This window comes from Sinocyclocheilus rhinocerous, unplaced genomic scaffold (genome assembly GCF_001515625.1).
Source record: "Sinocyclocheilus rhinocerous isolate Xijiao unplaced genomic scaffold, SAMN03320098_v1.1 scaffold889, whole genome shotgun sequence".
Taxonomy (NCBI): domain Eukaryota; kingdom Metazoa; phylum Chordata; class Actinopteri; order Cypriniformes; family Cyprinidae; genus Sinocyclocheilus; species Sinocyclocheilus rhinocerous.
The window spans coordinates 1,008,283-1,021,133 of record NW_015638024.1 but is presented as its reverse complement, the minus strand read 5'-3'; the positions used below and the strand labels follow the sequence as shown (position 1 = coordinate 1,021,133).

The 12,851-nt window shown below is 37.1% G+C and overlaps 1 protein-coding gene across 1 annotated transcript in view; it reads right to left on the bottom strand.

Annotated features, from left to right (window-relative positions):
* Positions 1-217: 217 nt before the first annotated feature.
* LOC107749520 (cas scaffolding protein family member 4-like) overlaps positions 218-12,851 on the bottom strand; it is an 18,076-nt gene continuing 5,442 nt past the window's right edge. Inside the window, exons 2-7 of the mRNA XM_016564698.1 lie at positions 5,462-5,866; positions 3,961-4,032; positions 3,148-3,258; positions 1,714-2,982; positions 968-1,051; positions 218-865 (exon numbers count right to left, since the gene is read on the bottom strand). Of these exons, the coding sequence (XP_016420184.1) occupies positions 452-865; positions 968-1,051; positions 1,714-2,982; positions 3,148-3,258; positions 3,961-4,032; positions 5,462-5,866 (2,355 nt within the window). The 3' untranslated portion in view covers positions 218-451. The remainder of the gene's footprint in view (positions 866-967; positions 1,052-1,713; positions 2,983-3,147; positions 3,259-3,960; positions 4,033-5,461; positions 5,867-12,851) is intronic.

Here is a 12,851-nt window from a genome sequence, read left to right as displayed (position 1 = left end):
TCTTTTTGTGTTTACATGCACAATCATACAATGATATTGCTTAATAACCCAACAACATCTAAGTCCAAACAATGTTCTTTTATCGATTAACATTTTTAAATGGTGAAAGCAAGACCTGATTGCAACACATTTTTAATATCTATATGTAAACACCTTTACCGATATTTGTACAAATACTTTTATTTTTGCATCAGCATACTGTTGTGCATGTAAACACATCAATGCCATTATTTGAGGTTATAATTATAAGTTGTCCCTTTGCTACCTTTAACACTGCCTCCTCATCCAGACTAACAAGTTGGGGGAAAAAATCAGTGAAGCTTCTTTTAACGGTGGCTGGTTTAGACTCACATACAAATCACACAAATTGAGATATTTCACATATACCACGTTGTCTTCACCAGCCCACGTCCACACGATACACTGGGCAAACAGATGGCAAAACTGCTGCTCAGACGTCCAGTGACATTCTGAAGTGTTGTGCCCTTTGAGCCAACTCTTTGGCAATGCCCTGCACCTCCTGGAGAGCCAGTTTGTCAGGGAAGTCCAAAGCTGCCTTCTTGGTCATCATGGCCAGTTGCTTGAGATGGGCACACAGCTGATTGCTCACAGACAACATTTCCTGGCTGGCCTCACGATTTTTAGCTTCACTACACAAAGTGTTCACAAGTCTTTGGCCCACCATAATGACCAGCTTGCTGTGGGAGATGAACTTTTCAGGTGGCTGGCCATCATTTAGGCTACTTATAAACACACTGATGGCCTTCTGAATAGCTCCAAAATACAGCCGGCAGTGGTCAGAGATGGAAGGCTTCATGGAGGTCTGGACTGGAGTGCAGGGGTTAACTGATAGTGATTTGGAAACCTTTTGAAGACACAGTGAGTAATAAATTGTTTTAGAAAGCTGAAATCAATCAGTTTTGAACACAATACTGTGAGCTGTACTGTCAGGGTCACAAGCTTTTACCTGTTTTTTCAAGGTATCACCGTTTCTCTTTGATTTAAGACTGCTTTTTGCTGGTTTTAGTTGTTCGTCAAACTCTGTCTTTGTCTGTTAAAAAGCAGTAAAGAATTAATACTGAATACTTAAGCAAGAGAACATCAAACTGATTAAAAGTGACAGAAAAGACATTTATAATGTTATGTTGTATTTTTCAAATAACAATCGTACAAAATGTTTCTTGAGCAGCAAATCAGCATATTAGAATGATTTCCAAAGGATCATGTGACACTGAAGATTGGATGAAATGGCTGATGAAAATTTAGATTTGCCATCACAGGAATAAATGATATTTTAAAATATATTAAAATATAAAACAGTTATTTTAAATTGTAATTGTAACTTCTACTGTTAATGGATCAAATAAATGCTTAAAAAGTTAAAAAGATTAACTTTGCTGTCATTAATACAAATCAAATTAATAATTTAATATTACTATTACATGTAGTCTTTAGCAAATTTCAAAATGAATATCCATTTTTCATACTGTACATTATAATGTTGTGATGCTTAAATTTACTCATAACATTTACAATGATTTACATTTTTGTTAGCGCATTATTTTTAATTTTCTAAATGTATTATGATTTAATATTTAATTTATATTATAGTATAAATTTATAATTTAACGTTTAATATCAACCATTTCTCAGTTATAGGCCATAACATGAAAATAATTATGGTCTTATCAGCTTGAGGTGTGATTTGCCTACCTGAAGTTGTACATAGTCACTTTCATCTATTCCTGAGTCTACCATTGGTTCACTTTTGCTCCTTTCAGATGTGCTTATATTCTCCACTACGTCTGGTTCCTTAGCCGGCACTCTGAAAAGAAGCTTTCCGTTTGCATTCAGGATGGATACCAGCCTCTTCACATCCTCTGGTACGGTTCGAGCCACCATAACAAAGCGCTCCAGGTGGTCAGGTGTCTGTGACTGATCGGCATCCTGAGCTAGCATATCCAGCAGCCAGCCCAGATCTCGCAGAGTCCTTGCAGCCTCCTGAAGGATCAAGCCCGAGTCTTCAATGATGGAGAGCTGCTTCAGCAGCCTGGTCTGCAGGTTTAAGTCTGTCAGCCGCTGTGCGTTACCTCTGACATCCAAGGCGAAGTTCAAGAAACAGGTGACAGAGTCAGTCACATCTTCGGTGGCCATGTGGATCTGATGGAGGTGCTGACTCAGATGCTCTTTGGTTCTCCATTGGATGCTGACGAACAGCATAAGCTTGGGCACAGATTGGCACACCGCTTCTTGCAGCTCAAGCAACCTGTTGCTGACTTCCTCCTGTGAAAGTGTGACCTCACGCAAGGGCTCAGGTTCAGGAGAACTTAGCATGAAGGAGTCGCATGAGCTCCTGGAAGAACTGGAAGCAGTGGAGGAGGTGGACACCGTTGAGCTCCTCTGGTGGTCTTTGTTGTCCCTTCTAATCGTCCCTTTCACAGGCTGCCTGGACGTTGTCCTGCCCCTCGAGGGCCAACGATGAAGTTGGTCATACATGGGTCCAGGTTTATCCCTGTACTCAATGGATTCATGGCTCATTTTAGAGTCCGTTTCAGGAGGGCATTGCTGTCTGGGTAACACTACAGGGCCCTCTGTTTGTTTAAGGCAAGGTGGGACATCATAGATGCATGTATTTGTTGAATTCCCAGTGTCTGTACAAGACTTCTCCACTGCTTTGCTCGGTTTGGGGATGTCATAGAGGGGCTGGATGGGACCGTGCTTCATTTCAGGCCAGCTGTGATTTGGCAAAGTGTCATAAAGTGGCTTGTTTGAATACATAGTTTTGGGTGGCATGGTGCCATAGTAACAAGTTTCACTTCCTTGTTTTTTGGGGGAAACAGGCACGTCATAAATCCATTCAGACTTACAGGGTTTTGGCATGGTACTATAACGACATAGAGGCTTTTGAATATCGTCATTGATGAAGGGCACTGGGATGTCATAATTGGGGTCTTGGGAAATCAATGGGTGTATGGTGGCGACCTAAAAAAGAAGGAAATAAATAGCAAATTTCACTTAGAAATGGACTTAGAAATTTCACAAATTGATTTGATTCAGCTTTTGTATTGAATCGGTTATATCAGTAAAGATGTCTTCACAGTTTTAATGTGTTTGTTTGAGTTGCTGTACAGGCGTTACTATGCTTACTTTTTTCTTGGTTGAAGGGGCGCATCTCGCTCTTAGTAGTTCATGTCTGTTATGAAAGTCGGTGCTTGACATCAATGATGTTTTCCTTTCCAAAGGCTTCAGTGTAGATGGCTTCAAAAGACAAGTTACACAATTTACGACGTTATCTTTGATCAGTATTATTTTGCAGAGTATTTCTTAAGGTGACATTCTACTCTTCTTAGTCTTTTGAATGAATAACCAAAAATGACAAGTGCAAGGGTTTTTAAACATTTCAATGCCAAAGACCCCCCAAAATAAAACTACATTTTTTTCATATATAAAGACCTAGAGAAAAAGAAAAAAAAATTAAGTGTTATTTTGTAAAGAAAACATTTTATTTTATTAATATTTCCAAAATTAAATGATACGTATTAAATGATTTTAAAAATGATAAAAAAAATAAAAATAATAATAATATATCAGTCAGCAAATCTTTATCTACCCGCCATTAATATTAGATGCATAAAACAGACAAAAAAAATCCAGTTTTCACAATTTTCTCTATATTATTTATTTAATAATTTTCTATTTTTTAATGATATATGGATTTGTTTTTTATTGATTTATGCTGTATTTTTATACTGACCAAACAATCTCTGTCAATAAAAAGTAAAAATGTTTCCTATAACTGTTCAGATTTCAGACTTTATCATTTCTACACTTTTCTTCTTCTTTTCACATCTTTTTTATTCAGTTTTTCTGCATGCCCTCTTACAGACCTCTAGGTATCCTTTGACCTCAACTGGAAACCCCAGGCTAGTGAGCAACTCATAAAAATGCAAGAGGACTTACTGTGAACAAGGAGGGTTTTCTCACGAGGCTTGGGACATCATATATTTCTGTATCACCTCTGGCAGTTAAAGCCTGAAAAGCATAAAAATGTAAGTCTAGGCAAAAAGCTTAACTAAACAAGCAAATATCTGAATACTCTATGTAAATGACAACACATGGCCCACTTCTTAAAGCCAGACAGGATCATTTAAAGTGCTGTACACTTTACTGTGTGCCTGCCCAATTAACCCAGTTTTCTAATTGAAGCCATACTACACATAAGCTGCTACGGCAAACATCTCTCCCTGAAACAGGAGGGGAAATGGACAACATGTGAACCCAGCTACTTCACCTATTACACAGTAACTTGCACAGACACTTCTCTCTCTCTCTCTGTCTGTCTCTCTCTCTCTCTTTGTCCCTTTCTTTGGGGTCCCTAGCCATAGGCCATAGATCTTCTGGTTGCAGTTATTGGTGTCTGAATTCTGTCTTTGCTACTCTTTTACAAGCTCATAAAGCCCTTGTGCTACATACCTGTCCCCGCAGAGAAAGGCCCCTGGTCCCCATCTGTGAACTCTTTGCCAGCAGGGGTTTCTGAGACATTGCTTGCTATTAGCCACTGTTCAACATATAGTCCACTAAATCATCTACACATTCAGTTCTCCCTTTTATATTTTGGAATGATTGGTTATTGGCATTTCATGGAATATTTAGTGGATTGTTTTATGACTAAGCAATATCACATTAGTAAAGGCCCAATAACCTTAGAGTTCACACCAATGGACAATAACGTAGTTTATTACAAGCGCTGTTTATATGTTGTCTGCCGCTTTAAATGCTTGAGCTCAAATGCCATTCAGTGTTTTTTTGAAAGAATCAGTTGAGTCAATGATTTAGTGAATCACATGAATCAGTGTTTTGAAAAAAATCGATTGGATAAATGATTCAATTCAATGACTTGTTCATAAAGACAGTCACTAGTGAAGTGATTTAAAAAAAAGGGAAAAGTCCCACTCGTGTTAGGCTGTGTATCAGCACTTTTGGGAATCAAATTCAAGTACAGGAACTAGCTGTTACATAAAACCTAAATCTGACACACAGTAGGTATGTTTACATGCATTACTTTCCATCAATCAGAATGAATCCAATCCGATTTCAGATTCCGAAAGTTCTGTTATATGAACCCTAACTGCAATCCAATTTACATATTTGTTTAACATTTATGTAAACATATACATCACAGAACTGTACATTATACTCAAGGTATTTTTGAATCTGATTAAGAAAATAGTCAGTTTCAGGCGTTTACATGCTTAATGTTTTCAAGTTGATCAGATTATTTCAGGTGTACAGTACACCACCAGTTTCAAGCCGAAAAATGTATTTGGATCGAGCTCAGTCAGATTTACTGAGGTGTTTACATGAAGGCATCTTAGTCTGACTGAGCCATCAATCTGATTATAAACAGATAATTTGGGTGCATATAACCGTAGATGTGCTGTTGTTCCAGTGAGAGACTTACGTCACGAGGAGAACTGGTTCCATCTAGATCCTCTTGTGCCATGTGCTTATCTGGTGAAGGGACGGCTTGAAGGGGCACTTTATATATTGTACTCATTTCTTCATAAATCGGAATCACCGGTGACCTGGTGGCTTTTGGAGTTTGATAGATGTTCTGACAACTACGATTGTTCAAGTAGTCCTTCTCTGTTCCTAAATTCATACAAATGTTTTCAGCCTCTGCTGGGGAAAGCGGAGCCAGGCGGTTCGCTGGTGCCAGGCCCTGACGTCCACGAAGAGAACACTTCCACCAGCCGATGCTCCCCGGCACGTTTTTCTCTAGCACCATGATGATCTCACCCTTGCGAAAAGCCAGTTCATCTTCAATTTCGGCTGTGTTGTCATAAAGAGCTCTGGCAAACAGCGTCTGAAGGAAACAGAAGACAGAAGATGTGAGAAAGTGGTCTCTTAAGACAACTACTGGTTAGAAGAAGACACGTAATTACAATGACACACAATGAAGGACCACCACAGATGGCAGTGGTGTCTTGGAATTGAACTTGAACAAACAATGGGCTTGTGTGACATGGATAATGGGCCTGTGCGTAACTAGGCACAACTTCGTAGCCCTGCTGAAAGAATGCCTGTGACCTTGTTCCCTATAGATATCCTCTGAGACTTTGTTCAGATAGGCAGTTTTTGTTTTTGTAGCCTGAACAGACTTTTCTTCTTTGTCTTATTGCAATATATTACAGTATATTGCTATTATCATGATATATGCTCTGATAATATGGTTTTGTTCTGTATATATATATATACAGTGGGTACGGAAAGTATTCAGGACGTCATGGCTGTCGCCGGCCAACGAGTTGGTGTTTTTTCAATGTATGCTTCAGACACGGGTCACGACGAGGCGTTCCCCATAGCGACCCCTAGAGGACGCAGTGTCTCGTTCCCTACTCAGGGAACCATGGTTACATAAGTAACCTGAGACGTTTTGTAGGTCAAAACATTGCTCTGTTTGAGACGTATAGCAACACTGGCTCAACCAATGGCGTGAGTTTGGGGCGGGGTTATCCATTTGCCCCAGCCAATGGAAGACAGGGAGACAGCTCAAGAAAAGCAGCATTATTTTTTGCAATTCTGCTGGCAGCACAGAAATTAGGGGTAGAGTGAAGGGTATTTTTTCACGCTAACATATTTCTGCTAAACATGGTTTGAACATTGTTCACACTGTTCACTACAACTAAAGAGTCTAACCAGCAGATTTTTGTGCTCAAATACTGTGTGCTGAAATTATGCGACTGTAATGAATGTGCCCTTGGTCTGTACAACCACACACGTGTCTTAAAAGGGAAGATTGCTGAGTGTGTACATTTCTAAGTTTGCGTTTGGAGTATGCGCGTGTGTACAGTGAGAAAGGAGGTCAAATTCAGCTGAGATTCCAGCACACGCCTGCTTGTGCAGATCAGACTCAGACAGCTGGCCTCAGCTCTCAAGCAGCTGTCTCTCTCCTTCATGTCTCACACCCTCTCTCTCTGCGCATCTTGTTCTCTTGCGGGATGAAATCTGTGATATGCCATGCTGTGCATTCACATAATAATAATATCTACATTTGCAGCAATTTATCAATATAGAATGTATTGCATGATTCAATAAAATACTTTGGATCAGTTAATTGGAACATTGCATGAAAAATATATAATATATTATAAATATTTAAATAAATATTATATCTTAAATATTATATCTTAGTGTATTGGTGACATACACTTTCAGACTTCGTTCAAAAACATAAAAAATCTTTCTAAACTATAACCTATCTTATTATTTCTACATGTAGAAATTAATATTTCATGTTCTTTTATTTCATTTATCAGAAAATGCCTTTTGCATGGGGGTCCTGATTACCCTGTTGAGTTTCTTTAGCAAAAAAGACTTTATTGAATGTACATTTTTTCCTCACTTATTACATTAGGCTCCTCTTACATTAACCAAAATTCTGAATAAAAGTAAGATTCATTACTTCACAGGACTACATATATTCCTCTGTACAAGTGTAGCTGTAAAGTATCAGAAGTGACCCTTACCAAAAAGTAGTATACAAGTATACTAATAGCACACTTGAATAAACTTATTTTTCGTAAGGGGATCCATAAGTGTACGATTTTAGAGTAAGAATGTGTTCACACTTCTGCAAAATGTGTATTTAGTGTGTGAAGCTTCCCATTCACTTTAACCCCTCAACCTAAGGGTGAAAGTGCAAAACCCCAGTGTCAGCACTCCTCAGTACGAGACAAAAAGGCTTGCTATGCAAAGAATGACGCAAACACAGACGTCAGAACTTTTCATCTTTAGCACTTTCTAATGCAATATCCATGAACCCACAAATGAAAACTCGTTTATTCACTCTCATGCCCTTACAAACTCGTATTACTTACTTTCTTTTGCAAAACCAAATGGTGACATTTTAAGGGAAGTTTTAACTATTATTGTCCATTCAATGAAAGTCAATGGGGTCCAAAACAATCTTGGACCTGTTTGACTTACACTAAATTACGCTAAAACATTTTTACAATTTCCAATTTTTTTATTCCAAAGAAAGTAAACTTTCCCTTTAATTGCAAACTTGCACACATATTTGAGACTGCAGAGAAGCTGTTGATGAGTGTCCATATTTCCAAAGGAAGAATATTTTCGGACTGAGAGGACTGCTTTGACATAAATATTTATAGTGTGCACACAGGATCACTGGCTCAGCAGGTAATGAGCATCTCTATTTACAGGGACAGGAAGCTGCTGTGTTAAGATGATATATTAGACTTTCCCACACTGAGTGAGTGCATGAGTATGCGTCAGTGCAAATTGTGTACCTAAGAAAAATTCCACTTGCTTTCCAAGCTCATTTAATTCTTTAGAGAATCCTAGTTTAAGGCTTGATTAGAAGTGGCAACTTTATCCCACTCTTGTCCCGAGCATTGGGGAGTAGGTACCTAGAAGCAACTTAACTTAACTACTTTTGTGTGTGTATTGGACAAAGTGCATCAGACAACATAGCCGGTACAGATGAAAACAAAAGAAAAACAAGAACTAGCTTGTTTTGATTATAGGCATGAAGTCTGTTTCACTTTGCAGCTTATTAAATTCAAGAACTGACAGTGAGGGACTTTCTAACCAATATGCAAAACACATAGTTTGATTCTTAATGTGATGTTGTGGCAGGATAAATGTTAAATTGATGATACCACAATAATATTATAACAATTTCATGGTCAGACTGACTGATTATTTTACAGGCATAACTCTGAAAGAAAACTAAAATCCCCCAATATAAAAACATCACAATATTTGTTTAGAACTGTAAATGATGCTTGATCTGTGAATATTTCTCTCCTGATTTAGACGAGACAGCTTTTTCACTGGAGAAAGCAATATTATGAACAGAGGACTGATATTTTAACCAGAAGCAACGTCTTGATGAATTTATTTCTTACAAACACGCAGCTTTGCTTCACAAGACATTAATTGATGGACTGGAGTCATGTCGATTACTTGTTTATTACTTGATTATTGGGATGTCAACAACAGTTTGGACTGTCATTCTGACGGCACCCATTCACTGCAGAGGATCGATTGGTGAACAAATGGAATGCTAAATTTCTCCAAACCTCTTCCAATAAAAAAAAGAAAAGAAAAAATCTATATTTTGGATGGCCTGAGGGCGAGTACATTTTCAGCAAATATTAATTTTGGGTGAACTATTCCTTTAAGTCACCTAAAAGTGTTCACCATGTCTTGGGGAAGTTTGTTAAAGGGACAGTTCACCCAAAAATGAAAATTACCCCATGATTTACTCACCCTCAAGCCATCCTAGGTGTATATGACTTTCTTCTTTCAGACGAATACAATCGGAGTTATATTAAAAAACATCCTGGATCTTCCAAGCTTTATAATGGCAGTGAATGGGTGTTATTTTTCAATAGTCCAAAACAAGTCCAATAAAGCACATCCATCCATCATAAAAAGTGTCCCACGCTCCGGGGGATGAATAAAGGCCTCCTAGCAAATCGATGCATTTTTGTAAGAAAAAAATCCATATTTAAAATGTTATAACCAGTAATCTCTAGCTTCCGCTAACTGTTGTACGCGCGTTCAGAATAGAACGCCGTTCCGGCGGATGATGAAGGACGTAGGAGTAGTGTAAGGTCCGGTGAGAATATGCTAGTCTCGCGAGAACCAACGTTTGTTTACAGGAGCAAAGGAAGTTCCTTACTTTAGCAAAGGAAAACCAGTCTCCTCTTGGCTTATATCGAAATCCTCCAACATTTTCCTTTACAAATCTTCATTTTGTATTTCTAATTCATGACCAGTGTTTTGTTTTGTTCTCTCCGCTGCGACCTCACGCTACATCCTACGTCATCTGCCGGAACGGTGTTATTGTGAACGTGCGTACGACAGCTAGCGGAAGCTAGAGATTACTGTTAATAAAGTTTTAAATATGGATATTTTCCTTACAAAAACGCATTGATTCGCTACAAATAACATAACACCAAAATAACACCCATTATTATTACTGCCATTATAAAGCTTGGAAGAGCCAGGATATTTTTTAAATATAACTCCGATTGGATTCGTCTGAAAGAAGAAAGTCATATACACTTAGGATGGCTTGAGGGTGAGTACATTTTGGGGTAATTTTCATTTTTGGGTGAACTATCCCTTTAATATTAGTTGTTACCCGGCTCTCTGGCATACTTGAACAATATAATATTGCTCATCGTTAATTCATAAACATTTACAATATGTTAATTTATACAACTTAAATGCAAAAATAAAGAAAGAAAGAACGAACAAATAAGTAAATAAATAATTGACCACAGAGGATGGTTTAGGTCATGATATGGCATTGGTAAGAACTAGGTCAGTGAACACTACATCCAGCCATTGCATATAAACTGTCCAACTTCTTTGGTATTTCCTGTGTCACAACAATGATATCATATACAAACCTCTTGGTTCTCAGAGATGACTTCCTGGGACCCATCGCTTCTCATGACATGACTCGGGTTCTTTCTTTCTTTCGTTTTTCCAGGGAGGATATAGGAGTTAATCATCATTGACTGATGTTTAGATATATATCAGTCAGTGCAATCATCCATCACTAACTACAAGTTCCCCTTTTGAAATGTTGAAATTGATGCATCACAGGAAATGTCATACATCTACGTAATATAAGGACTAAACTATTGAACATAAAGATAAACAGCAGATTATGCCAGTCATGATTATAATATACTGCAAATAAAGTCTCAGGGCTTTTAAGGCCAACTCAGTGGACTATTTTGCAGAGCTGATTTTTTTTCTCTCTCTTTTCTTGGTTTTATCTAGAAGCCGATTTCCTGACCCTTCATGTCTTCTGCTTTTTATGCATATACTGTCACCACATTCTGACGTCTTCCTATAGCTGAGGCAACATACACCTCAAGCCACCAAACGTTTGTGGATCTTTTTCCCCAAATTCATTAAGTTGTTAACTACTGTATCACTGTTCCAGTTCTAGCATTACATTTAGACACAAATGTGAATATGAATTTTAAAATGCTTCTGCGTGTATCATCATGCATTAAATACAGTGAGATACAACTTACAAAATGTAACCAAATAGCATGTTGACTTTCTATTTTTATTGCAGAGGAACAGTCTTTCAATTAAATGCTCATTTTGAATGACTTTATACCAATTTTGGTCGAGGGAGACAGAAAACAAAAGTTCTCCAAAGATAATTTAGGGTTATTAACCATTTGATTAAGCAACTTTTTTAATGATTTGTTGGAAGTGTGGGTGAGAGGAATCAGGCCAGTCTATGGGAGTGATTTTGCAACTAATATCTGTCATGTCACATCGCAGATGATTAAAATACTTGATATATGGAAGAAATGGCCAGAAGGTCAAATGACAAAGAAACCTGGAAGTAGCAAACATTGAATAAACATACATGCTAATATTCAGACTTTTAGGTTGTTTATTATTTTTTTAATTGAGAGATTTTTTTTGAATAAGGATTTTTTTTTTGAAAGAAATTAATATTTTTATTCAGCGAAGACGCATTTAATTGATCTAAAGTGACAGTAAAGACATTCACGTTACAAAAGATCTATATTTCTATTTCAAATAAAATGCTCTTCATCAAAGAATCCTGAATCCAGATGTATTATGTTTTCCACAAATATATTAAGCAGCACAACTATTTTCAACATTGATATCAATAAGAAATGTTTCCCCTTAACTGTCACCGTCCCACCTGTGGGACGCTTGGCGCTCTTTTTTGTTGTTGTCCTTTTTCTCTATCAAATCTTTTAGTAATCATCATAAATCATATATCATTTGAAAGCTTTAAAAAAATTCAATGGAGTTTGGATGGCACCCGGTGTCTGTTTGTGGTATAACGCCCTAAATAAAATCTCACAGAAACCTCAATATTTTATATCAACTTCAAATTTGGAACATAACTTATTTAGACATAAGGCTTTAATTTTATACCAATTTTAGAGTAAAACTTACTCTAAAATTCTCGCATTTACTCGCATTTTCTTTACGGTAAATTTAAACTTCCATAACTTTTTGATTCTTACATTTTTTTTTTAAATTTTTGCGATAATCTACCGATTTTCTTCTTTAAAAAGAGACCAACCTTATGCCTGTATTCCAAAGTGTTCATAAATTACAACAATTTAAGTTTGGATAGTGCACCTGCATGCCTATTTTAAAAAATGGGGGGTGACAGTTAAAGGGTTAAGCAGCAAATCAGCATATTAGAATGATTCCTGAAGGATCATGTGACACTGAAGACTGGAGTAATGATGCTGAAAATTCAGCTTTGCCCTCGGGAATAAATTACATTTTAAAATATATTAAAATGATATTTTACATTTTAATATTTTACAGTTTTTACTGAATTTTTGATCAAATAAATACAGCCTTGGTGAGCATAAGAGACTTCTTTTAAAAACATAAAGAAAATCTACGGTAGTAGAATTAGTGTAGAACGACAGAACGATAGTGTATATGAAAGACTGCAATTAGTATTTACTTAATAATGTGTAAAGTATAATAATATAATATACAGTGGGTACGGAAAGTATTCAGACCCCCTTAAATTTTTCACTCTTTGTTATATTGCAGCCATTTGCTAAAATCATTTAAGTTAATTTTTTTTCCTCATTAATGTACACACAGCACCCCATATTGACAGAAAAACACAGAATTGTTGACATCTTTGCAGATTTATTAAAAAAGAAAAACTGAAAAATGCTCAGTATTTAGTAGAAGCACCCTTTTGATCTAATACAGCCACGAGTCTTTTTGGGAAAGATGCAACAAGTCTTTCACACCTGGATTTGGGGATCCTCTCC